This window comes from Mauremys mutica, chromosome 8, assembly GCF_020497125.1.
Source record: "Mauremys mutica isolate MM-2020 ecotype Southern chromosome 8, ASM2049712v1, whole genome shotgun sequence".
Taxonomy (NCBI): domain Eukaryota; kingdom Metazoa; phylum Chordata; order Testudines; family Geoemydidae; genus Mauremys; species Mauremys mutica.
The window spans coordinates 88,489,779-88,516,325 of record NC_059079.1 but is presented as its reverse complement, the minus strand read 5'-3'; the positions used below and the strand labels follow the sequence as shown (position 1 = coordinate 88,516,325).

Below are 26,547 nucleotides of genomic sequence, written 5' to 3'. Positions count from 1 at the left end.
TCCCAAATCCATGTGTTCATCATTACAAGGTAGGGGATCATTAGATCTGTCAAATAGCACATGATTCATTTTGATTACAAAATAAACTACAAGATACTTATTTAGTGAGTGAAAGTCCTAGAGTGCTATATTATTTTGAACTGCAGTTGCTTTTTCTCCATATCCCACTGAGTATATTTTTCTCAGATAATGAAACTATTTTTTTAAGGTTTCCAATCCAGATTTCTATGTAGCAAATGCTTTAATTAAGATTGATGTATTCCATTTGTTTAGTTTTGAAGCTTGGATTTGGACGTTTTAACTTAAACTGCATTGCCCTCTAGTGCTGTTATGTGTCAGGGCTCCAGTGATGTCATTAGAGCAGCCAGTGTAAGCAAAGGCAGCCACTCCATGCAGAGCTGCCTAAATGCTTACAAACGCTTCTTGGAGACGCATGTCATAACAGCTAGGCAGGGGCATCCTTCCAACAAAGCCACAAATGCACAAGAGAGGATAGTAAACCAGCCTTTTGTTTCAGAGACCTCATGATCCAAACAGCTACTCTAAGACTCAGTCCAAGAGTTCCATCTGCTAATTTCTGTTTAAATGAATTGACATGGAAAATTAACCAAGTTGAGCATCCTATTACTTTTTGACAAGCTTCAGAGGATTTAATGCTGTGCAAACTCTGCATGCTGGTGGCTCGTAACCTACAGTGGCGATGAGTTCTCACGCTGAAACTGGGCTTTGCTTTGCAGCAAGTTCTTCGGTGGAGAGATAACTTTCAACAGACCTGAAGCACTTTTGTGCATTGTCCAGGGGATCCAATTACAACTTGCTATGGAGCATGATTTTTAAGATGAATACCTACCTTGATGATAACTATAATTCATCATTACCTGGCTATTTGGACTACTCTGTACTAAGTAATGGGAGTCTCACTGAAAACAACTCTAATCAGTCAGCAAGCAATCTGAATTTACCTGCCTTGGATATCACTAGGGCTATAATTGTGGGGCTTGTCCTAGGTGCCTTCATACTTTTTACTATAGTAGGTAACATCTTGGTAATTCTCTCTGTAGCTTGCAATAGGCATTTAAGAATCCCTACGAACTACTTCATAATTAACCTCGCAATAGCAGACTTGTTGCTGAGTTTTACTGTCCTTCCGTTTTCTGCTACACTAGAAATTCTTGGCTATTGGGCTTTAGGGAGGATATTCTGTGATATTTGGGCAGCGGTTGATGTGATGTGCTGTACTGCTTCTATCTTAAGCCTGTGTGCAATTTCTATAGATAGATATATAGGGGTGAGTTATTCACTTCAGTATCCGACTTTGGTAACTAGAAGGAAAGCAATTCTTGCCCTCCTAAGTGTCTGGGTCCTCTCCACAGTAATCTCCATTGGACCTCTTCTGGGGTGGAAGGAACCAGCACCCAAGGACGATAAAGAGTGCCGCATCACTGAAGAACCTTTCTATGCCTTGTTTTCTTCTTTGGGGTCATTTTACATTCCTTTGATTGTCATACTGGTGATGTACTGTAGAGTCTACATAGTGGCCAAAAGAACAACTAAAAACCTGGAAGCTGGGGTCATGAAAGAAATGTGCGATTCCAAGGAGCTGACCTTAAGGATTCACTCCCGGAACATTCACGAGGACACTTTCAACAGCAGCAAGAGCAAGGGGCACCACCCCAGAAACTCCATAGCTTTCAAACTTTTTAAATTCTCTCGAGAAAAGAAGGCAGCCAAGACCTTGGGAATTGTAGTTGGCATGTTTATTTTGTGCTGGCTACCTTTCTTCATAGCTCTGCCTCTAGGTAAGATGGGGATCCAGGGATGAGGGTCAATTGTTTATTACAGAAATGTTAGATAAAAATCAGCTGAATGGTGTCTAGATGCCATAAAGATAGATGCATTAGAACTGCAGATAGATAGATAGATAGATAGAACTACATCATAATTTCCCTCTGACACTGTTCTTGCTGAAAGTCATGGAAAAACTTTGCAGTGTCTTGCAGCCTGAAGAAATCAGTTCAGTTGTCAGGTAGACAGACGGCACATGGATAAAACCTTCACATATTTTTTCTTAACACTTTATATTAAGGTTCCATTTATAAGTGTTTTATTTTTAAATGTTTTATGGATATTTTTGTAGCATGCTGAATAGCAAAAGTCATGAATTGAACAGATGCAGGCAGCCCATTCAGATGTCATACAAAGCTTTTTAACATGTTATACTGTCAGCTGTTAATAATACAGACTAGGTTGTAACATTTTTAGTAGAAATGGCCTGATCCAAAGCTCTGGATCCAAACACCTCTGAACTATGGGGCATTCAAAATCTAGATCTGGATCCATACACTGTGACTTGACTGCATCTCTTCTTTTGGGGTCTGATCCAAAGCCAAGGGAAAGTCTCCCATTGATTTCAAAGGGATTTTGGATCAGGCCCTTGAAGAGGCTGCAGCTGGAACTTTTAGCAATCAATTCTTTCATTTTTAAATGCTCTAAAACTATGTACTTTTAACTGAAAATGTTACCAACGCATCCTACATAACCTTACACAGGGCTGCATTCCTGAAATCCTTTCGACTTTTTCCCTTTTTGTCCTTAATATTATTCACCACCTTGAATCAGCATCACAGCACAACAGCTCACAACCTGTTAGCACAGAATTCTTAAATCTTCTCTAAAATCTCTGTCCAAAATCAGCTGTTATGTAAAGCAAATGATCCTACTGGCTAACCATGAAAGAAGGTGGAAAATAGCCTTCTCGGTGTTCTGTGTCTCATATTTACTTAGTCACTGTAAAACAAAATATTTCCAATCCAGTCATTGTGGTAAGCTAAAGAATTGGTTTATACATTTCACCTATGGTCCCCTGCCTCCTGCTGAACAAATTGTCTCTAAACTGCCTCAAGATCTAGGAGTCCTGGTTAAAAGTTTTAAGTTTATCATTTTTACTGGATCAAACTATGGGTGTGCTATTCTTTGTGCTAGATTCTCAGCTGGTGAAAATCGGGAAGATCTGTCTCTATGTGTGTAAAATTAATCATATATAAGGCTACCGGTGTGACAAACCCACAAGGGTCGGGAAATTCTGAGTTAAGGGCTCCTGAACTCAGCCCCTCTGAGGTCAAACATTGTCCTCTGTCAGAGAAAGTTCCACCATACTGGATAATGCTACAGATCACTGGGAAAATAAGTATGTCATCCGTACAGAGTAGATGTGTTGTGCAAAGCATGCTTACAAAGTACAACATTACAGTCTAGATATAAAGAATCTCCGAACTCAGGCAGTAGAATCCAGTGGGGTTCAGGGCCCTCTGCTAAAGTAAATTAGCTCAGTCCCTTTGTGCTTAGATTGCTGTAGGAACCTTTAAAAAATTCACTGCTACATCCTGGCTTAAATTTAAGGGCCAGATCCTCAGCTGGCATAAGTGTAGCCTTTTAAGTCAGTAGCTTCACCTGCTGATTTTCACAAGCTGAGGACCTACCTCAAAATCACAGTAACAAGAGTAGTGTAGATATGGAGTCAAAAGAAGCCATATTTCGACATGTCTTCATTTTGCCTTGAGAACGGTTAAAAGCCGCTGCAGGCGCCCTGCTCACCCATGGGATGGCTAATGAATTATTCCTTGAGTGAGTGAGGAATTTAAAACATCAGTTCACCTGTTGTCTCAACCATGAGCCCAAGATATTGCAAGTGGCGTGACGGATCAAAAAGTCTCAACACTGTTTGGAGACACAGAGATTCAGAGATGGAAGCAGGGGCTGAGGAGAAGCTGTCTGGCTGAAAAGAGCTGTTCTGGCACCTGGGCTCTAACGCCTGACCCCGCAAGGTGCTAAGCTTCCACAACTCCCATTGAACAAAATGAGGAGTTGAGAGAACTTGGCACCTCACGGGATTGGGCCTTTTATTGGGATACTGAAAGTGCTGCTACTTAGATCAGTTCTGAGATGTTTTTTGTTGTCAGTATCCATTCCTGTTAGAGGGTTTACATACTCATCAGTACATTAGAATAGCAATCCAGTCGTCTGTGTCTGCAACCTCATCTCTCTGCCAGCCCACTCCAGGAGCCCAAATCCTTGTTCAATGCTCTGATCCCCAGAAAAACGTTAGCCAAGCCTGTTTAACTGCTGTGTACTTTTCCTCTTATTACTTTTTCAATTGTTGCTAATCACCAGAAACAGAAGGTGTATCAAGCCCTAATTCACCTGATCTTCTTCCTTAATTCATTCAAAGATGTCACAATCCTATTTGTTTGACAATACATAGTTGTTCCACATTGATGGATGGCACCTCTGCAGTGCTTTGAAAATGCATAGAAGGTAAAGGTGAAAAGGGCCTGTTATGTCAGCCACATCCCCATCAATACAGGATTGTTAGCTATGGTATATTTTCTGCTCTTCGGTCCAAACTAGTTTTTAAAGCAGCTTCTTCTACTTCCCTGCAAGTTTCTCTTTATAGTTCAGCCTACCTTTTCCCTTTCCGAAGTCCAGCCCGTTATTTCTAGTCATACCTACATGCACACTCCTTTGCAATCATCTGGCTTTCCCCTCCTGATTCATTCAGTGATGACATGTCCCCACAATATGCATGGATGTAAAATAGAGCAATTCTGTATTTGCAGTCATGTGAAACTGATCAGAATCTGACCCAATGCTTCTTGAAACACTTTACAACTGTACAGTTATGCCTGAATCCTGGGACACTGAAAAATATTGCCTTGACAAATGATTCTGCTTGTATGTAAATAAGCTCTTTTCTTCTCAAAAGTTCCTCCGCTCCTGCTGCTTGTTCCCCAGCTAAAGTTCTAATCCTTTGGTTGTGACATTGCAATAATTTCCACAGCTACCTGTTGTGCTGTCCCAAACAAAGGATTATAACATTGGGGCACCAGGGGTGGGAATACACAGCAGGATCAGATGAATTCTTGAGATACAAAGATTTTGTTTTAATAAATGTGCTCCTTCTAATACGTGAAGAGAAATAATATTTCACATTTACAGAGTGCTTTTCAACCAGAGACTTCAAAGCACTTTACAAAGGTGGAAAAGTACTCTGCTGAGTCTACAAACAGAGAAATTAAGGCACAGAGGTTGTGATTTGTTACACATCATAAAACCAGTCACTATAGAACCCTGATTGCTTGACGCCCACACCTAGCTCTAACCACTGGGCCATGCTGCTTCCAGCACTAAGCATAGGATGATGCATGCACCGGAATCGTTTCCAAACAGAATAATGTGCAAAGTTTTTTTTTTTCCCATGAGGTACCAGCTGTTCTTTCATGTAAATAAGGCCTATATTATATCCCTCTTGTGCATGTTTATAAACACTCAGTTTATATAGACAGCTATCCTGCTATTCAAAATTATGTGTGATGCAGTATAATGAATAAAATTAAGGCATATATGCTGCCAAGGCAATTGGTAGCTCCACAAACTCAGCAACATAATTTCAAAATGTAAATATCTTGGTTATTTCAAAATAAATATTTTTTTCACCCAAAAATATTCAAAGGCATCAGGAACTTATTAACCACTCATTGTTGAAAAATGTCAAATAAAAATAGACAACTTTTAGCTAGAGTAGTGGGAAAAGAAGTCTGAAACCTTCTGTGTGATCCAGACCCTCTTTTACATAAGGTGGAACCAATTTTGAGCCATTACATGTATAAAAAGAAATGCATCTAGGGTGAAAAGGCTCCATATGGTACAGCAAGGCTACAAGTTGCAACTCAATGCTATTTCTATTAGGTGAATTATTAGGCAGAGCTTTCCAAAGAAGTGTAAATGAGTTAGGCGTCGAACTCACAATTTGACCAATATGCGTTTGGCACCCAGCACCTGCAGGCTCCTTTGAAAAGCCCAGCCGTAAAGCTTATACATGACATAACATACGTCGCAAGGAAAAAAGCCACCACCAGCACTAAAAATTATTAACACGTCAGACACAAGTCCTGCAACTTGACTTCACTGGGGCTCCAGACAGGTACATGGCAGGCCTAAATAAACTCAGATTCTGCAACCACTGAAATGAGATGCAAAATTCCCATTGACATCAGTGGCCGCAGCATGAGAGACCAGATGTGTAAAAGAAAACAGTAATAATGTTACTTTCCCAAAAGCCTTTTTTTAGTAGGCTTTTTAAATCTGACAATAAAATAAGTAATAATATTAGGGGTCCTACAAGCAACCAACATATAAGTTCAAAGTTACAATGTAAGTTTGTGTTATTTGGGGCCTGATTCTGCATTCCCGGTGCACCAGGAATTGAGGATCAGGTCTCACATCTTTCCATGGAAATCATATTTTATCAAAGATTTTAGCTCTAGTCCTAGCTTTGTATGTATAGGCTCCTAAAGACTTTAGGCCTATTTCTTCCTATAACCCTCTTTAGTTTAGCTGTTTAAGATTGGTGCCCACAAGTTGCCAGTTCAGTGTCCGATAGCATTTCAGCCCTTTAGAAAAGCAGAAAAATAGCAATTTAATCCCTTTAAGCAAATTAAAGCCCTTTAGAATAGCAATTTAATCAGTTTCAGCCCAGATCTTTGGAACAAAGTTCAATAGCTCAAATTGTAGGACAAAACAGTTCAGTCTATTCTCTGACCAATGCACATGAGGCCAAAGATCATGATGGGCAGTTACTGCAGAGGCCTAGCACACGTTGCCATGTATGGAGTGCTTACCCTTCTCAAAATGATTCATTGCAGCACAAGGCCTATGCGCCACTCAAGTTCCACTTAAGCCCTATTCAGACCCTTCTGCTCCGTGGTGAATTTCATCCAAAATACCCAAAGCAATTAGTTACTTTGCCTGTAATGTTTTCTTTTCAAAGCAAAGCTGTTTGTCAAAACACCTGAAATTGTATGAACATCCAGGGATTGGATACTTCTTTTATTTACTAACTTATATTTGGGGCTTTAGGTGGCAAACAGGCAAATGTTAAAACACAGCATCACACTGAAGTAAATATGCAAATAAAATACAAAACCAGTTTGAATTCAAAGAAAAGTATTGACAGAAACTAGTCGCCTAAAGATAAATATCAGCACTAAACCCTCCAAGTTCTAAACAGACATCACAGGACAAGAGAGGCTCTGATTTCTGGTGAGACCAACTGACCTCAGTAAAAATGATAATCAGTCTCAAGAAGGGAGGTAATATGGATATCTTCTTATTTTCTAGGGCAATATATTTCTCTGTTGTTGGGAAGGCTCATAATCTATTAAGCCAGAAAATTCAAAGGAGAAATGTGGGGATTTAGCCATTGGGCAGCTATTAAACTTGAACAGAGGAAGGAATTGATTTTTCTAGTGGGGAAAATTGCTCTCAACACCCAGCAGAGCAATGGACATATGTCCTGATCCTGCAGATGTTGTGAACGCGTGTAACTTTACTCACATCCTATTGCCTTTAGTGGGATTATTCATGTGAGTAAATTTATACACATGCCCAAGTGTCTACAGGATCAATGCCGTAGTAGCTGTATGGGATAGGTGCTTTTTAATGCAAAAATGGACAGATCTATTAAATGAAGGTCAGGGGAAAGAGTACAGGGTTTAGCGGCATCTGAACAAACGGCCTGATCCAAAACCCATTGAATGCTATGGGAATATTTTGTTATTTCAATGGCTTTTGGACCGAGGCCTAAAAACCAGTGCACTAACCTGCTTAATTAAAAAGCCATGATCATCAAGGTGTGAATATCAGAGTTTAGAATGGAAGCCAAGATAGCCTCTCTATAGCTCTCCTATTAGGTCCCCCAGCCAGAGGATTATCCTTTACCAAAGATATCCAAGAAAGAATGGTTAGGCCATACATCAAGAATAAAAAGTTTAAAAAAACTGTTTATAAAGCAAGCCCAGTACTTGAAAATGCATACGTGTAATAAATGAAATGTCTGCAGACTTAGATTAGCTTTTCCCTAATCAACTAATCCTTTGCAAAACAAGTGCAAGCCCTGGCCATATCCTATCCAGTTAGCCAGCTGCAAAACTGTTTTATTCTGGCCAAAAATAATAAGATCAGACTCCCGTCCCCATTTAACTCCCAGTGGCTTCAATGGGAGAAAGGTTAGGCCCTAAGAAGTTATATTATAATATAAAAATACCATAAATGAAAGTCTTGATAACAGGAGAAGAAGACAACTTAAACATAAAGGCCCAGATTCCCAGCTGGTATAAATCGTCATGGCTCCATTGGCCTCAGTGCAGGCACACTGATTTACCCCAGCTGAGGATCTGGCTGACAGATTTCTATTTGCATTAAAGTTATTGCTTGAATTTCCCTCTATGCATTTTTAAGGACTGTTTTGATAGCATGTAAATAAAAGGGAGAATGAACTTGAAAGAATTTGTGCTATCCACGAAATGTCCTGTATTTCTGCTGATAGTTACAATATTACAGATGGGGCACAAAGAATTCCAAGTGGTATTTTATTTAAGATATTGGCTTCCTCTTTCTTTCTTTCTTTTGCCCCAGAAGAGAAAGCTTCCATTGTCCTTCCTGTTACGAGATCATTCTTAGTACCTATTTTCAAATGGGCTATTGTACCATCACCTTGATCAATCGGTCCTTCAGCCCTCGTATAGATTGCGCCAATCTTAAATTCAGCTATCAAGTCTTTAATTATAACAATAATGCTTTGTAGTTTGACAGCATCTTTCATCTGAAGATCTACATACGTGGGCTGAATTGCAGGGTGGGGCCTCAGAGATGGCCCCAATCCCTTAATGGCATCATGGAATGTGCCAGCCAATGACTCTCTATCATGTTAGGAGCGTTATTATTGGTCATTCCCAGTGCCTCTATTACATTCCAGGACTGTGGGTGAGTGGCAGGGGACTGACCATAAAGATGTAGATGGGTGGGAGTAGAATCTTATCTATTCCATTCTGTCAATGCCTGCAGCATATGGGACATACAAGGACCATGTCAGCCACCACTGAAAAGTGACGAAAGGGCTCTGCTCTGGGCAGTGTTAGACAACACGATGGTAAAAAGGCCTGAACCCTGTCTATGCCATAGCGTCCTCCAGTGAAGTTTTGGCCACTGTGTAGACAAGTCCCTAGAGTTGGAGCCTTGTATAGTGCAGAATGAAATCATACTGTGTTTGTAAGGGTGAGTTGTTCACTTGGAATTTGACACACCATTAATCACAGATAGATGATGTGGATGATAAGAGAAGGCATCTGAATGTGTGGATTTTAATTAGGCTAAGAGGACAAAAAACAAAGCTACTCCAGGCTGCCAGAAGGCAGGGACTACCCTTGCCAGAGCTTTTTGTCCTGTTTACCAAGGTATTAGTACAGAGAAGTGCTCTTTCAGAGTCTGATTCTGCATTCCCTGCACACCCTGTACTCCCACAGAATTCCCTGCGGAGTTTGTGTGCGTAAAGAATACAGATCAGGCTCTATGTGTGTAAATGCTATTGGCTATTTAATGATGCTGACAATATTTATAGGTTTGCACAGATTGCATTTCCAAATTGTAACAGGATGGGAGCATGAGTATGCCTCATTCATAAACCACTGAGACAGATGACAGAGCCCCTGTCTGTGACTTCAATTACCAAATGTTTGTAAACTAGGGATTTTTTCTGTTTTATATAAATTTAGAGGAATGTAAACAAATATTGAATGTTGGAGGCAAAAAAATCAGGAGCTTCAGGAATCCAATTAACATTAAAAACTTGGCATGCTGATTTGGCCAAGTACATTGTAACAAGGACCACAGCAAACTAGCAAAGTTCAGCGTGTCTTCCTGCTTTTCATATATTCGGCACTCACAATAGTTCTGGTAATAGCTAGCTTCCATGCGTCTCACTTATCCAATAAGAACCTAATTACCACATGCATGTAGTGTCTGCCCTTTACCCTTAGGCAAACACAATGTTAGTTAACCTTTTATTGCTATTTAGCTTAACATTGACTTTTACAGATAGGAAGCAATGACTTTCAACCCCATAAAAGCCAAGTTTTTCTCACTGCTAGCTAGGGGGTGGGGGATAAGTTCCTATTTTGTGGGTGCTGTTTCAGAAACTCCTAGGTAGCATTTAAGCCTCTTTCTCTTCCCCAGTGCCTTGTGGCAGGGCTGACTAAACTTGATGTAGAGTTCTTGTTTCTCTTCAGCGGTTACGAGACTTGCTACTGTCACTGATAAGCAGGTTTAGGACCTAGACCTGGTGAGGGGACAATGCAGTGAAGGGCAGGGGAAAAAAATTTTTTTACAGGGGAGGGATAGCTCAGTGGTATGAGTATTGGCCTACTAAATCCAGTGTTATGAGTTGAATCCTTGAGGGGGCCGTTTAGGGAACTGGGGCAAAAATCTGTCTGGGGATTGGTCTCACTTTGAGCAGGGGGTTGGACTAGATCTCCTGAGGTCCCTTCCAACCCTAATATTCTATTCTAACTAGCTACAGTAATGAAAACTTGGCTTTTACTTCATCCTTATTAAGGAAGGCAGCGTGAGATAGTGAACAGAGCAGAAGATTGGAAAAGAGACGACTGGAGTTCTAGTCTGGGCTTTGAGAATGACAAATTGTGTGGCACTGGACAAATCTCTCTTCTAGAACACATGTGAAACACTTAGAACCATTTTCTATCAGAGAATGCATTGCCCTCAAAATTGAAATGCTTCATGAACTTGTGGCAATTTCACTAAGGAGCAAACCAGGAAAAAAAGTTCAGACAATGTCAAAACATCCCATTTTGGCATTGTCGGAACAAACATTTCTATTTTGGAGGGTTTTGAAGCTACTTTTTGTTTCCATTTTTTTTTAAATGTTGTACAATATGATACATTTTGATTGATCTGAAATGATTTTTTTAAATTTTTCTTCCATGGAGAATTTCAGAAGGTTCAGATGTCTTTCCAATTTGGAAGGAAGCCAGATTTCAAAATCTTAAAATCCTTCATGAAGTGGAATTTCCCTCTTCTGCTCAGCAATACACTCAGCCTCTCTGCAACTAGTAATTCTATTTCCTACATCTGCCCCTACAACACCACTAGGAAGTTTAAAAATTTAGGATTAGATTCTACCACCCACACTCAGAATCAGTAGTAACTAGCCCCCCTGCTAGTCCTAGCCTGTGACATTCACACAAGAAAGTGACAGTGTTGTCTATAGAACCCTTCTGACTCAGTGTTTGGAACTTTGGAACTCTTCGTTTTTCATTCATACTGGACAATGCTCCAACTCAGGTAGTTACTAAATGCTATTGTGTACTTTGATTTAATCTTTTTAAAAAATCTATCCAGTGAAACTTTCTCACTATCAAGTTATTCTTTCACATTACATTTCTCTATGAGAAGTGCGCTCTTACCATAACGGCAATTCCAGATCATCATCCGACTTTTGTATGAACAAGTAGTGGGGGCAAAAGACATATCTGGCTTTAAGACTAAGCTTGATAAGTTTATGGAGGGGATGGTATGATGGGATAGCCTAATTTTGGCAATTAATTTGGCAACTGATCTTTGATTATCAGCAGGTAAATATGCCCAGTGCTCTGTGATGGGATGTTAGATGGGGTGGGAACTGAGTTACTACAGAAAGGGCCGGCTCCAGGCACCAGCATTCCAAGCTGGTGCTTGGGGCAGCATTCTGCAACGGGCGGCAGTCCCTGTTGTTTTGCCCCCAAGCAGCGCTCCGAATTGCCGCCGCGGAGGACGGAAGCAGTCCGTGTGCCCTTAGGGTGGCAGGCGCGTTTCTGCAGTGAGGGCAATTTGGCGGCAGCTTCTATGTTCAGCTGTCCGGGGCGGCTTCAGCTAAACATAGAAGCTGCCGCCGAATTGCCGCCGCCACCACAGAAACACACCTGCCTCCCTAAGGGCACACGGCCTGCCCCCGCTGCCCACGGCAGCAATTTGGCGCGCTGCTTGGGGCGGCGAAAACTGTAGAGCCGGCCAGTGATGAGCTGCCAAAATATTAACAACCGGTTCCCTCCTCCCCCCGGGGCGGGGTCGTGCCCCATCCAACCCCTCATGTTCCTTGACACCCCCCCGGGACCCCTGACCCATCTCCCCCTTCCCTGTTCCCTGACTGCCCCTTGTCGCCCCACCCAACCCCTCCTCTCATTCTCGATGGCCCCCCAGGACCCCTACCCCATCCAACCACCCCTTCTCTCTGTCCCTGAGTGCCCCCACCACCTCATTCAACCCTGCTCTTTCCTGTCTGTTCCCCGGGACCCTTGCCCCCATTCATTCACCCTGTTCCCTGCCCTCTGACCGCCCTGACCCCTATCCACCCCCCCACAACCCACTCTCTCCCTGCCCCCTTACCACACTGCCTGGGGCCGGGACCGGGTCCACTCCGCCAGGACCACAACCGGCGCCGCGGGGCCCAATTCCCCGAGCCCGGCTGGACCAGAGAAGGCACCGCTCGGCCGGAACCGCGGGGCCCGACTCCCCGGGCCGGCACCAGGGCCGAGCCGCTCGGCCGGAACCGTGGGGCCCGACTCCCCGGGCCGGCACCAGGGCCGAGCCACTCGGCCAGAACCGCGGGGCCCGACTCCCCGGGCCGGCACCGGGGCCGGAGCCGCTCGGCCAGAACCGCGGGACCCGACTCCCCGGGCCGGCACCGGGGCCGGAGCCACTCGGCCAGAACCGCGGGACCCGACTCCCCGGGCCGGCACCGGGGCCGAGCCGCTTGGCTGGCATCTGGGCCGGTGCCGCGGGTCCCGAGCTGCGCCGGGTCGGAGCCGCTCAGCCGGGACCAGACCGAGCCGGGGATGCTTGACCGGGACCGGGCTGGGGAGCTTGGCTGGGGCCAGGGGGAGCCGCTCAAGTGGAGCTGGACTGGGCCACGCACGCCGTCCGCCCTGCCCGGCTTACCTGCCTGCTCCTTGTTTCAGGCTTCCCGCGAACATCTGATTCGCGGGAAGCAGGGGAGGGGGAGGGGGAGGAGAAGGAGGGCGGAGCATTCAGGGGAGAGGGGGAGGTGAGCTGGGGCTGGGGGCCGGGCAGACAGCTGCCTGAGCTTTGTTAAATTTAAAAACTTTTTAGAACCTGGTTGTCCTGGAACAACCGGTTCTAAAAAGGCTTCTAAATTTAACAACCGGTTCGCGCGAACCGGCTGGAGCTCACCACTGGAGCCGGCCCTGACTACAAAGAATTCTTTCCTGGGTGCTGGCTGGTGAGTCTTGCCCACATGCTCAGGGTTTAGCTGATCGCCATATTTGGGATTGGGAAGGAATTTTCCTCCAGGGCAGATTGGCAGAGGCCCTAGAGGTTTTTCCCCTTCCTCTGCAGCATGGGGCATGGGTCACTTGCTGGAGGATTCTCTACAGCTTGAGGTCTTCAAACCACAATTTGAGGACTTCAATAACTCAGACGTAGGTTAGGAGTTTGTTACAGGAGTGGGTGGGTGAGATTCTGTAGCCTGCGTTGTGCAGGAGGTCAGACTAGATGATCGTAATGGTCCCTTCTGACCTTAAAGTCTATGAGTCTATAAATGATTCCCATTTGTTCCTATAATGACAACAGATAGATTTTCCTCTAAGTGGGCCCCAGTGTATATGAAACCAAATGTATAAGATTCTTTTAATATGGTCCCTTAATCACTAATAGCTAGAAAAGGTGACACCTGAGAACCTACATCCACCAAAACTTTGTTACTGTGTGATCATACATCTGCCAAAATAGCAAAATGATTAATCCCCAATACTTCATCAGTCTGGCCAGAGCAGGTGTTTCTACTGTAATAAGGAGTAATTAACCTATGTGTTTAAGACCACTTCAACGTGTAATTAAAGATGGGTGTTAGGCTAATGGAAAATCATAAACTGTGAAGAGAAAAGGGTGATTAGAAAATAGAAAACTAGGAAGTTGGAGAGAAAAACTAGATAGGAGGGAAGAAGAGGAGAGAAGGAATAAATGATAAAAATGAAGAGAAGAAAGGAATAAGAGAAGAAAAGTGACAGAAAGCAGAAAATAGGAAGATAGAAAAAGAAACAGAGAAGGAGGAAAGGAAAAGAGGAGAATGCCAGTAATTTGGAATAAAAATGGTTTACAGTTTCCCACGTGCTGGGCACAAATGAGAAATATATAAGCACTCCCGGCAAATCTATATTCCAAGAAAACTCACGCATGAAGATTGTCAACCCATTTACATTAAAACAAGATGTAAATCAATTGATATGTACCTAGAGGCTGCCTGGCTTTCAAGACCATCACAGCAGAAACAAAATATATTCCCTGCACACAGGACCGATGAAAGGAAATGTATCCACACAATTGAGGTTCATGATGTCATAAATGAGGAACAGTTTGATTTAAATGGTGTTCACAATTTATTTCCTTTTGTGTGAATGGAAATGGCATAATTAACTGCCTGGCATAAGCCAACTTCAACAGCATTTCCTTCGCAGACACATCCTATATTTTAGGTGTTTAAACTGCTGCCAATCACTGCAGCATTTGAGCACCTTAACCAATACAAAATCAATAACAATAGCAAAGACCCTATTGAGCTTCACGGAGTCACTGGCATGTCCCCTCCTTTTCAGGGTAAACACTCTGTTTGAGGTAGAGTTTTTTGGTTTAGTTTGGCTAGTCTAACTATTTAAGGTCAGTTCTTTCCTACAAAAATGAGAACAGGACCCTCTCTGATGTACTGTATCCATTAGAATACATTTATCCTTTGTACTTAAATGAAGAGTCTTAACGTTGCCATCTTGCTGTCACACTTTACAGGAATATCGTTACTGGTGGACTGAGGTAACAGGAAACTTTTCAGCAAATATTTATACCATATTAGGCTGCTGAGAATGGATCCAGATCTTGGAGGAGAAATGCCCTTCCTAGAAATCTGCTAGTTAAGGTGTCAGCGGATCCACAAATAATTTTGTTTTTCTAGCTGTGATTATCCATACTCTGGAAATACTCCGGTCTAGCTTTTAATGCATGACACAGAGTATGGCAGTGGTGGTTATTGTTATATATCTGGCTTTTCCTGTAACAGACTAGATTGCAGATAAACCTGAACGGTTTACAGCAAAGCCTCAACAGCCAATGATTTTAAAGGTGATCTGTGTTGTTTTCCCAGACAGAGTATTTTTAATGTTAATAGGCTTTACTTTAGATTAAAGGAAAACAAAAAAGCAAGAGAGAACATGAGAGATTACGGTGTTTGTGGCTCCTCTGTAGCAGGCTACATCTGAACTGTCCTCAAATGTGAAGTTCGGTTATGTGTGTTAGGATTTGGCAAATCCAGAGGATCTTCCTACTGTTCGCCCTGCTGATTTAGGGCCTGATCCAAAGCCCACTGAAGTCCAAATCTCATTCAAAGGCTCCCACTGAATCAATGTGCAATAGATTAGGCCCCTAGAATAGGACTTGAGCCCCAGTGTTTCAGAATGCCCAGATTTGGAGGGTCACTATAGAAATGGGAGTGGCCACAAAGTTCTGACCTGCATCCAAGCTTCCCCAGTGTTGGAGGGTATTTGCCCCCATGGTTTCAGCTCCAGTCCATCGCTAGCTATTCCTTAGCAGTTCCGTGGGGAAAGGCTGAGTGTGCTGAATTATTTTCTATGCTTTGTTTTTCCATCTGGGAAAAAAAGAAGAATATAATCAGGTAAGAAAAGAAGAGCAAAAAAGAGAAAGGCGTATGTTTTGTATTGCACAGCCCTGGGTCCAATGCAGTCCTTACTCAGGCAAAATCCCAGCTGTTAACAGGAGCCGTGAGGTGTACAAACGGCAGGATTGGGCCCATTTTCAGGAGCTGAGCCCTGGGTGCTATAAAAATAGTAGAACATAACAAAGTTATTTAGAGCTTGATCCTATGAAGTGCTCAGTACCTCTCAGTGTTTTCCAGGATCAGGCCCTTGATGAGGAACAGTCACCCTAGAGCTAGTGATAGGTTCGTTTCAATTACCCAATGCTATGCTGGTCTGATATGCTTCAAAATGTGTAATGACAGGCTAATCCCGTAGATTGTTTCCCACAGCCTTCGCCAATTTCACTGAGGGTGACTTACATAGTTTGACTGTAATAAACAGTTCATTAAAAACTGCTTGAAACGCTAATGACATTCTAATTTAAATTAACTTTCACTAGAGAAAATAACTTTTAATTCCTAATTATGTTATTCACTTTTGTTCAGTCTCCTTCCAACCTGAATAGCTCTGTCATGTCTGGTGTGTACAGTTGGTAATGATTAGGGATTTTTTTTTTTCAAAATGCCATCAAAAACTACTAGACTGATTGAATTCCTGGTATATTTCCTGTTCTGCATTATTAGTGGATAAGGGGATTTGCAAAATAGCTAGAAGGGGAAGGTGTCAAGGCTGCAGAAAGAGGTAAATCATATGCAATGCTATATTTAGTGACTCACAATATAAACCATCATAAATAAAATAAATAAAAATAAATAAAATAAAAATGAAAAGAGAAGAAAAAATACATTCCCTGGCTGGGAAGTTATTGACCATGAAGTGCCAGGAAACAGTTAGTTTAGAGTGGGGGAGTTATTCTGGCTTCCTCATCAGGAATAAATCACTGACGAGATAATTATAGGCGACATTTTTTCAGCTATTCTGAAAGGCAATCTAAATCAGGACTGGGAAATATTTAATCTGTTTATCAGACTGTGATGGGAAAATAGCTAGAGATTAGAGTAGGAAATATTAGTTTGTTGTTTGGAGACTGTGCCTGGTAGGATTAGTTTTATTATTTTATCAAGGTACCAAAATAGCCCACAGTTGTTTCCTCCTGGCAGGTTAATTACAAGGTAAGGCATGGATGCATGATGAAATAAAAGGCATTGTTAGTACCAAGGAAGGGGCAGGGGGAAAGGGTGATGTTAAAAATATACAAGCTAATCAAAATATATTTTCCCTATCTTTACTGTAGGATAAGTGTCAAAGGAGCTCTGTGCAACAGTGGCCAAATTGTGCCCAGGTCTGCACGATTAGAATGAGGTGGTTCATACAGAGGCCTCTATAGGGTGACCAGATCACCCAGGTCAAATATCGGGACGCGGGGGGGGGGGGCGGCAATGGGGGAAAAAATGGCGGAAGAGCAAAAAAAAAAAAATTCCCCACCCCCGATTCCTTCTCCCTCCGCAAGCGCTGGAGGGAGGCCTGGGAGACTCAGGGGAGCTCAGGGCCGGGGTGAGTGTGAGTCCGGGCTGGCCCCAAGCAGGCAGGACTTGGGCATGGTACCTGTAGGGAGAGTAGGGAGTGGCCTGCGGGGCCAGGCGGCGGCGGCTGTTCTCCCCACCTGGGCAGCGGGACTTGAGAGCAGCCGCTGCTGCAGCTCTCACATCCCCGGGGGGAGGAAGCGGCCGCTGGCCAAACTTGGCGGCTGCGGCTCTGGTGCCCATGAACCCCCCGAGCCCGGGCCTGCTGCGGGGACCCAGCACGCACACCGCGCGCCCAGCCCCTGGCCAGTTGCGTCTGGGCTGGCTGCCCAGCTGGTGCAATCCCACGGGTGGCCCTGGAGTGGGGGCAGCAGGCCCCAGCCCCCCCATCCTGCTCGGGTCCCATAGGGGAACGAACGGGGCTGGGCTGCCGATGCCTCCGCCGCGGGATTGCACCAGCTGGGCAGCCAGCCCAGACGCGACTGGCCAGTGGCGGGGCGCAGTGTGCGTGCTGCTGGGTCCCCGCAGCAGGCCCGGGTTCAGGCCCGGGCGCCACGTGCTTGGCCGCTTCCTCCCCCCGCGGCAGTGGGAGCAGCAGCAGCGGTTGCTCCCGTGTCCCGCTGCCCAAGTGGGGAGAACAGCCACCGACTGGCCCCGCAGGCCACTCCCTACTCTCCATCCAGGCACCGCGCCCGAGTCCTGCCTGCTCGGGGCCAGGCTGGACTCACACTCACCCCGGCCCCACGTTCCCCTGCGTCTCCTGGGCATGGCGTGCTTGGCAAGAAGCGGGGATTTGGGGAGGGAGCCAATGGGGCGGGGATGGGGGCGGGGATTTGGGGAGGGAGCCAATTGGGGAAGGAGGAGGCAGAGTCGGGGCGGGGAAGGGCGCGAGCCCTTCCAGGCTCCGGAGCCTTTGCTTGTTTGTCCAGTGTCCCAACCTAACATTGGTCGGGACGCGGGACAAACAAGCAAATATCGGGACAGTCCCGATAAAATCGGGACGTCTGGTCACCCTAGGCCTCTATCAAACTAAAATTCCTAATAACAAAGGGTCTTCTATCTTTGTGGGAAATTCCTATTGATGCCTTTGGAGCTCCCACACGCAGAGGGGGAGAGGATATGAAACCTGAGACACTTTCTAAAGTCCTGAAGGGAACATAAAGTGCACAGGGCGCTATTTGCCTACTCAAAGGCTGCAAGAGTAACTACCTTTGAAATGAAAAAAACCCAACATCCACCCCCGCACACGAGGCAAGCCCACCACAACCACAACCCCCAACCACAAGGCAACTCCGCAACCCCCCCTTCAACAGCCACTTATAGTATCTGGAGTGATAACACATGGAGATAAGATTGATAACATCCCCATCTCCTTGCTCTCGCGTGACTCAAACCCTCTCTCACGCACACGTGCAGTGAGCTTGCATGTTTGTGGGAAGACAGCTGCTATATTTTCAACTGTTTTGATTTGTTATCACTTAAACTGCGGAAATGGGAACACGGCAGCATCTTTCGTTGGACACAGAAACTTTTAACATTATATATCCCGGTGGATTGTGATAATAATGCCAATCTTTAAACCCACATTAAAAAAAACCTGTCAGATTAAATTATTTTTCTGGCAACTGGCAAATCCATTTAAAAAACCAGCCAGGCCAGTCAGCTACCAGTCAGGTGGTAACCCTAGAGGCTGCCCCAGCTATAGGCAGATGCGTAGGCAGCAGCTGCGGAAAACAAGGCTTGTTGGGCTGGCTGAGCTCCAAGGAGCAGGAAGCCACAGCCAGGCTCCCAGGGAAGCTCTCCCCACCCCCAGAATGGGTAACATCGTAGCTTGGGGCTGCTTGAGCTCCGCGGGGCTTTGGCCACAAGTACAGTGAACCATCCAGCTCCATGCTGGCAGCCAACCTACACCTGTCTCCTGCTGCCCCAGGCAGTCTTTGAGCCCAGGTATCATCACTTCCCTACCACTGTGTCTGGGCTCTGGAGGCACTGCCGCGATGCAGGCTACGAGCCCGACAACAGGGCACACAGGCGAGAAGGTGTGAGTCTGCGGGGGGCTGGGCAAATGGTGTGGGCTGGGATGGGCTGTGGGGTGCGGCCAGGAAGTGCAGTGTGTGGGGGCCAGGCAGGGGACTGGCGGTGCGGGGCCAGGACAGTGGTGTGGGGGCTGAGGTACGGAGACTCCCACTGTGTCCAGTGAGAAGGAGCCTGCTGCCTCTGTGTTAGAGAGATAGTTGTCCCCAGCCTGGGTTGCTTTGTACAGAGTAGGGGTCTGCGATACCCATTACCTATGGGCTGGGAGCACCGGTGCTGGAACTGGGGGGGGTGTCAGGGCAATGGCCCCCCACTTTTAAAAGCGGGAGGGCCATAACCCCCTACTTTTTAACAAAATAAACATAAGCACAGAATTCATGTCCCCCACAGATTTTTTTACCCCCCGCAGAATAGATTACCGGTATCCTGGGGAGGTGCTACAATTACATCTTTTGCCCACCAGGGCCTACTGTGGCACCATAAGAGAGGGCAGGTGGCTCATCGCCAGAGCAGCCAGCCATGGAGAGGGAGGGGGCACTTTGGCCTTGGCCTCCCCACTTCTACAACGTTGGCTGGGAGGTGTTCTTGCCAGTGCCTGACTGTCAAACTGCTCTCATCCCATGGGATCTGTCACTGGGGCCCAGCAGCTTCTGCCTCCCCAGGCCATTGTCTGCCCTGTCATCCTCCAAGGTGACTACCCAAGGCTTGGAGGTGGAGATGACAGCTGTGGGGGAGGCACTGGGTACCTGCCACCAATTTTCTACAGAGGCAGGAGGGGGCAGCAGACTAAAGATTTGCCTAAGGCAACGGATTGTCCTGAGAAGCTTCTTTGTGTAGTGAATTCAGTCTTTCTAACATCAATCCTCTCTTAAATAAGTGATATATTTACTGAGGGCCAGATTGTCAATGGGCCTCCATTACTGCAACTGTAAAACTTGCTGCAAAGTTTTATATCAGTGGTTCTGTGTTGAGAACATAGGAGGTGGACACACCCTAGATTATTGTGTGTGTCCCCATAGGAGCTGGACACAGTCCCTAGACTCCCCACAGAGGACTAAACAGAAAGTGATACTACATTTGATCTTAGGCAACAGTAAGAGAAGAAACTGTGTTCAGTCTTTACAAGTTCAGCAGTAAATTAACCAAATGCCTCAATCCCATTAGTGAGTGTCTGAGCGTTAGATTGCCTCTATTGTTACAGTCATGCTTTGGGGCTGCTGTGGAGCTCCCTACTCCACTGAGGCTTTAGGGAAGGATTATCCTTCCCACCGCTGGCAGGAGTGCAGCAGAAATGTAGAGAGTGCACCTAACTTTAGGATGGTGCAGCCTGCTCTGCCTGGCAGGGTTCCTCCTCCATCTTTGCCCTCCTTGGGATTAGATTCACCTCTGGGGACACACAGTCAATGCTCCTTTGAGCTCAGGGACTAAGGCTGTTACTGGCCCTTGCGTGGGACACGTAGGAACTTATTGGCGATCTCATTACCTTGTGTACCTGCACAAAGGTCAGGGACAATATGACCCTAAATAAAGAAAATAAAGCATTAAAATGTGGCAGATTTAACCTGGTTTAGCTGATAGCAAGCTCACAGTTTCTGGGCCAAAGGATATGGTTTCAGATCCCAAATAAGGTCTTGGGTTCATAATCCAAATGGACTAGAGCTAGAACGGGATTCTATGGTAGAGGCATCATCATTCAGATGATCACTGAGTTTTCGTCAATATTCCCTCTCTGTCAGATAGCATGTGGGTTTTTGCTGAGCTCACAATAACTACTGTATTTGTCCATGACCTCTGCACTGCCAACTGTAAGCATGACTCAGCAAAGTGCTCAACTTTCATTAATTTCACGTGTCCTCAACTCTGCTTTGTGGGATTAGGACCTAGTTGAGTCATTATTACAAAATCTCATTGGTTACCCAGTATGGTACAATGATAAGACAATGGTTTTGGAATTTGAGAGATGGGGTTCTAATCCTGGCTCAGCAAGTCAGTTTGTCTCTCTATTACTCAGTTTCCCCATTGGTAAAATGTGGGTGATGATGTTTTGTAAAAGCACTTTGAGTTGACCTACAGATGCAAAGTGCTGTGTAAAAGCAAAATAGTTATGTTTCTATTTGGGAATTTGTTAATTCTCCTTTGGTATGATAACATCTCTGTTTGCCAGTTCACCTTCAAAATAATTATCCTAACATCTAATATGTTCCTAAAACTATGCAGTGATCCTGCATTACATACTAAATGAAATTCTCTAGCCTCCAGAGGTGTTTTTACATATTTGTAAGGCTTGCGTTGTTCAGATAAGAAGTCACTGTTTTTATACAACTGCCAAAAAAAGAGCTATTACCATACAGTTCTATAATTTAACATCTCAAAGGATATCCACTTGTCAAATTAGTATCTCTTTGTTCAGAAAAGCATAATCTTGGATACTATAGTGTGAGTAATGAATTCTAGGCATTGTGTGCTATCTCCACGGGTCTAAGTCTTGTTCATTTTTGCTGCAGCTGTGGGAAATAAAATAAATAAATTTGGAAAAATAATAATTTTATAACCAATGTTTTAAATATCTATCTTTAATCTTGTTCCCATACTACTCAAAAAAAGCAAGAGAGAAATATGCAAAATTCTCCTTCAAATGTTGCTAGACGTAGATCATTTTTTAAGTCCAAACCTTCACTTTCCAAATTGATATGTCTTCAGATCTTTGCTGCTAAGCACTCAATTATAGATGGACTACAGTACTGTAGTTGCTTTGTAGTTTTTTTTTTTTTAATTATCTGCCACAGTGCAGTGACATTTCAAGAATAAGAACTGAACACATGCTACCTCACACAGCCTGGGATATTGAGGAGTAATTCTCTTCACCCTTGAGAAGTTGCCCTTTTACATACGAGAACTCAAACTGACTGACTGGAGATTGTCATCAGTAAAAACCTGAAAACTTGATTATCCTGAAAGTGTGTGAGAGAGACATGCCTGTTACCTTCTTTCCTTAACTGTGTACTATACGCATTTCCACTAGCTCTTTCAAATATTACCCACTTTTTCAGGACTTGACTTTTGTTTTTACCTTTTCCACTGCTTTGTTTGAGACTTTGATCTTTGTGTGTCAGTGTGTTGTACTGTATTCTGTTTATATGCAAGACAGCACATACAGACGCGTCCCATTTATCTTTCTCCATACGTATAGCCACTCATTTCTTCTGTGGAACTTCTCTTGCTTTACTTACCCATAGGCAAAGTCTTTCCAGCAACCTTTCCTTCTTCTTTAACTATTATTTATTATTTACGGGAAAAGACACTGTCAAATGGATTATGTCCAAATTTTGTCCTGCCCAATATAATTGGAAACATTTAGAACCTAGAAGAAATTCCTCCACCAGATTTTAATGTTTTCAGTCAATATATTCCAGTCTCCTGGGGGGAAAAAGCCAATGTTTATGTAGGACCTGCACAACAATAATATGTGCTCTTCAGCGCCTTCATTGGTCCTACTGGTCCTTAATATCTTGAGTTCATCTAGACTTTATGGTGGTTCTGGAAAACAAAATAGAGACACTTTAAAGGATAAGCCCCAGACTAGTTCTTCCATATAATCAGTTTTCATATTTGTGTAGTACAATCACAACACTTTTTTCTTCAAATCCAAAGGAAAATATTTGTAATTATTGTTAGAAAATGAATCCTGAAAGCAGTTCCAACTGAGTGTATAGGAGGACTTGGCATATCTTGCCTATATTTGCTCAAGTCATAAGCTTGGATCAAGTTTCACTAAGATAGTATAAGGGTTTCACACCCTCTTCATGGTTATTCCCTAGAACCACATGAATGTTTGTTGAATCTTTCATTAAAAAGTACTTAATGCTAAGCAGACAGTCAATGTGTTTGCATTATTTTGGTTTGTCCATTGGAAATCTTTTGGGTACTTTTCACTGTTTCTCCAGTGTTAGACTCTGTGCTGCATTCATCACTTCCTGCAGTACCAAATCAGGGCTGAGCCTTGGGAGCTCCAGCAGATGGGAGGGAGAGGCCTGCAGAATATTAGGGGCAGCCCAATAGTTTGTGCACTGAAATGCAGTCCACTGCAGAAGGCGTGAACAAAGAACTATGTGCCTTTTAAATTCCACTTAAACACTCAGACAGGGGTGAAAGTAACTTACAGGACTTACCAGTACTGCCGGAGTCCTGAGGGGGCGTGGCCTCATCCAGAAGAGGCGGGGCCTCAACCAGAAGAGGCGGGGCCTCTCAAGATTTAAAGGCCCTGGGGCACCGGCACCGGCTGTGGCTGGGAGCCCCAGGGCCTTTAAATCAACCTGGGGCTCCCAGCTGCAGAGGTGGCTGGGAGCCCCCGGGGCTCAGGAGCAAATTAAAGGTCCCGGAGCTCCTGCGGCTCTGGGGAACCCCGAGCCTTGCCACGCTGGGGCCGGGATTTAAAGGGCCCAGAGCTCTTGCCACTGCAGGGAGCTCTGAGCCCTTTAAATCCGGCCCCAGCCCGGCCGCTGGCATCCTCACAGGAATGTCCATGAACATCATGGGTTCATCTTATTCTCTTTATTAAAGGCAGTCAGGACCAGTTATCTCAGATGCTTTCTCTGCTTGTTTTTCCCTGATAGGGTCTATGTTTCCTGCTTTGAAGCCACCTGAAGCCATCTTCAAGATAATTTTTTGGCTTGGCTACTTCAACAGCTGCTTGAACCCAATCATCTACCCCTGCTCAAGCAAAGAGTTCAAGAGGGCTTTTATACGGATCCTGAAGTGCCAGTGCCACCGGCGGAGGCGGCTGGGGTGGTGGGCCTACAACTACAGGAACTGGAACCAAGGCTCCTTCGAACGCTCCCGCAAAGACTCATTAGAAGACAGCAGAAGCTTCCTAAGTGGCAGTCAGAGGACATTATCCTCAGCCACCCCGAGCCCCAGCTACCTGAGCAAAGTCACTCACCCTCACATGGAAATGTACACATTCCAGGAGTGGAAGAGCTCCAGCTCCTTCCTGAGCCCCCTACAGGAAGGCAGCAGGCGAAAGGACTCATGCCACCTCTTCACCTTCAAGCTCCCAACAGAGCACAATGGACATATCGCTGCTGGCAGCCAAGCCTCAAGCAATGGGGGCTGCAAGACCATCTGTGACACACTGAACAGCACAGCTGATTGCAGAATGGCTGTTGAAATGAGCGAATTCTAAACGCTGTTCCCTGGATGCAGGAGGACCTGGACTCTGGGCTCATCTGAATACATTAAGTTGGTTGGTGTTTAACCCAGGTGAAGACATGAACCTGCACCCAATCTAGTCATGCTTGACATGGTGCCGGGAGGGAGTTCATCCAGGATGGCAGTAGCAGGCAGTCCAATGTCAGAATATTGGCATAGTCCCACTACCGCAAGGAGATCAGTGTTCCAAGTTGATTGCCAGAGATGCTGCTGAAATTTGTGCACAATGCAGGGAAGGCCCCTATAAAGACAGTGATGTGCACTCAGCCAAATATTCAGCTCTGATGGAAAGGCTGTGGAGCAGCCAAACACACATAGCTATAGAAAGTATATATAAGGAGAGAGAGAGAGAGAGAGTGTATCTTCAAGAGGAAGTGTGGTTTTATTTGTACCTCTTCAGGGTAGCACCAGCTGCTTCTGGTTTTGCCTGTAAAAACCTTACCTGTTGGTGTACTTCACTGAATGCTAGCACTTTAGAAATCACAAACAATGTCAAAGATTAAAGTAACTTCACATGTATACATCACTTTTGTTTATTAATATTCAATTGGCATTCCAGCAGAGCCTCCTTGCCCACTCTCCCATTCGTGCATGTGCGCGCAGACTGGGGTGGGATCTCCCATCCTAGCCACTGATATCCTTTGGGGCAGCGCTAGGAGTTGGCGATGAGTTAAAAATGGAAGTGAACCAACTTGGCCAAACTCCCCTATTTTTTACCATGTTATTTTTTTGAAAGCTTAAAAACAGCAGCAATGGTCAGGGCTCAGTATTCGTGCGCCAGCACATTTGTGATTGTCCTATAAGCGTACAGGCAACCAAAGGGTCTGGTTTCCAAAGCAAAACCCATAAATCACTCCAGATCCTTCATAAACAGCATTGCAGACATAGCACAAAAGAGCACTGACCGCTGGAAGTCCATAACCCAGCCTGAGAGCAAATCTGCTGGATTTCAGTAAAACCCACTTGGTGCTTTTGGCAGTGTTTGGAGGTGACATTGCATGTCTAGTGACTTTTGCTTTGTCACTGAAATCAGAAATGGAAAAATCAAAAGGATGCAGTTATATGAGAGTCCCACTTTGCTTTGCATCCTTCAGCTAAACAACATGGTAATAACTGGGGGATCTCTGAGGACATCTTCTAATATGTTTTAACCCATGTTTGGAAGTTGTTTTCATCTCTTTCAACTAAGTGTGAATCATGAAACTAACAACTGTGAATTTTTACATAAAGTGGTACAAACCATGGCAACTGGTCTTTACTCCTTCCTCTGACCTGAGGCTTCCCTTATTAGGAATTTTAGCAGTGTTTTTGTGAATACTGAAACAGAGGCTGAACCATAAACAGATGTGCGGAAAACACTTAACAGATGTTTTTACAACGTTGACTCCCATGAGAGCATTTCCCTTGGTTTCATTGCATATGTATATTCCCTCATTAGGCTGATGAAGGTGGATGTGATCTGTGGTTGGGCCAAATATCCTCCAGCTCAGTGAGCAAAGATAGGGAAGTTTTGTGTCTAGGTCACCACATGCTCGAATACTACAATGATGAGAGCCATATAAGTACATATACAGACTTAATGTACGGCACTTTGGGTCTGATCCTGATCCCCTTGAAGTCACTGGCAAATCTCCTGTTGTGTTTAAATGGCCCAATCCTGCTCCTACTGAGTTGCAATTTCCTCTTAAAGGGACACTGCTTATTAAAATAGAAAGGATTTGAAAAATCTTTCCACTCTTTTTGCCGCTCATTTATTTTTTGTATTCTACTCCGCTCAGAAAAGGAAACTAGACTGGACGATTTTGCTTTCTGCTTGTGCTGCACTAGAATATTCCTGTTCTCTCTGAGTTTCCCATGGTGCAGATGACTGTGTGGGGTTCTTTTGTGTAAGTTTTCATTTTAATTTTTGGAAGGGGACCTACAGGGGGAAAATGTTCTAAAACCATGTCTAGTCACATTAGGTTTTGTACATTATTGTTGATTACAGATCAGAATTTTGGGCCTAACTGTTTGATAGTGTCCTTCTACGTTTAGCTTAACAGGTGAGCCATGCAGTGTAAACCCAAACCAAAATAACATCTATCAAATTTGGAGAACTTTTCAGAGCTGATGGTAGAAGGTGCAGCAGAGCCAGCATTTCACTCCTCTAAAGCCTTTAACAAAGCAGCTTTGAAAGACTGACATTTCTTTTTATTACTTTTGGTTCTTAACAAAAGCTGTCTGATCCCTGATAA

The 26,547-nt window shown here is 44.5% G+C and overlaps 1 protein-coding gene across 1 annotated transcript; it reads left to right on the top strand.

Moving 5' to 3' along the window:
* The first annotated feature begins 628 nt into the window (after positions 1 to 628).
* Positions 629 to 24,660, top strand: ADRA1B (adrenoceptor alpha 1B). Its single transcript, XM_045028778.1, has 2 exons — positions 629 to 1,799; positions 23,719 to 24,660. Exons 1-2 carry the CDS (start codon positions 827 to 829, stop codon positions 24,285 to 24,287), a joined length of 1,542 nt encoding a protein of 513 aa, XP_044884713.1. The 5' UTR covers positions 629 to 826; the 3' UTR covers positions 24,288 to 24,660.
* The last annotated feature ends 1,887 nt before the right edge of the window (positions 24,661 to 26,547 follow it).

Bases quoted from the DNA above. Each gene is read 5' to 3' on its own strand.
- ADRA1B (XM_045028778.1), top strand. From the start codon at position 827: ATGATTTTTAAGATGAATACCTACCTTGATGATAACTATAATTCATCA. The intron at 1,800-23,718 runs GTAAGATGGGGA...TTTCCCTGATAG, and splicing joins CTTCATAGCTCTGCCTCTAG to GGTCTATGTTTCCTGCTTTG.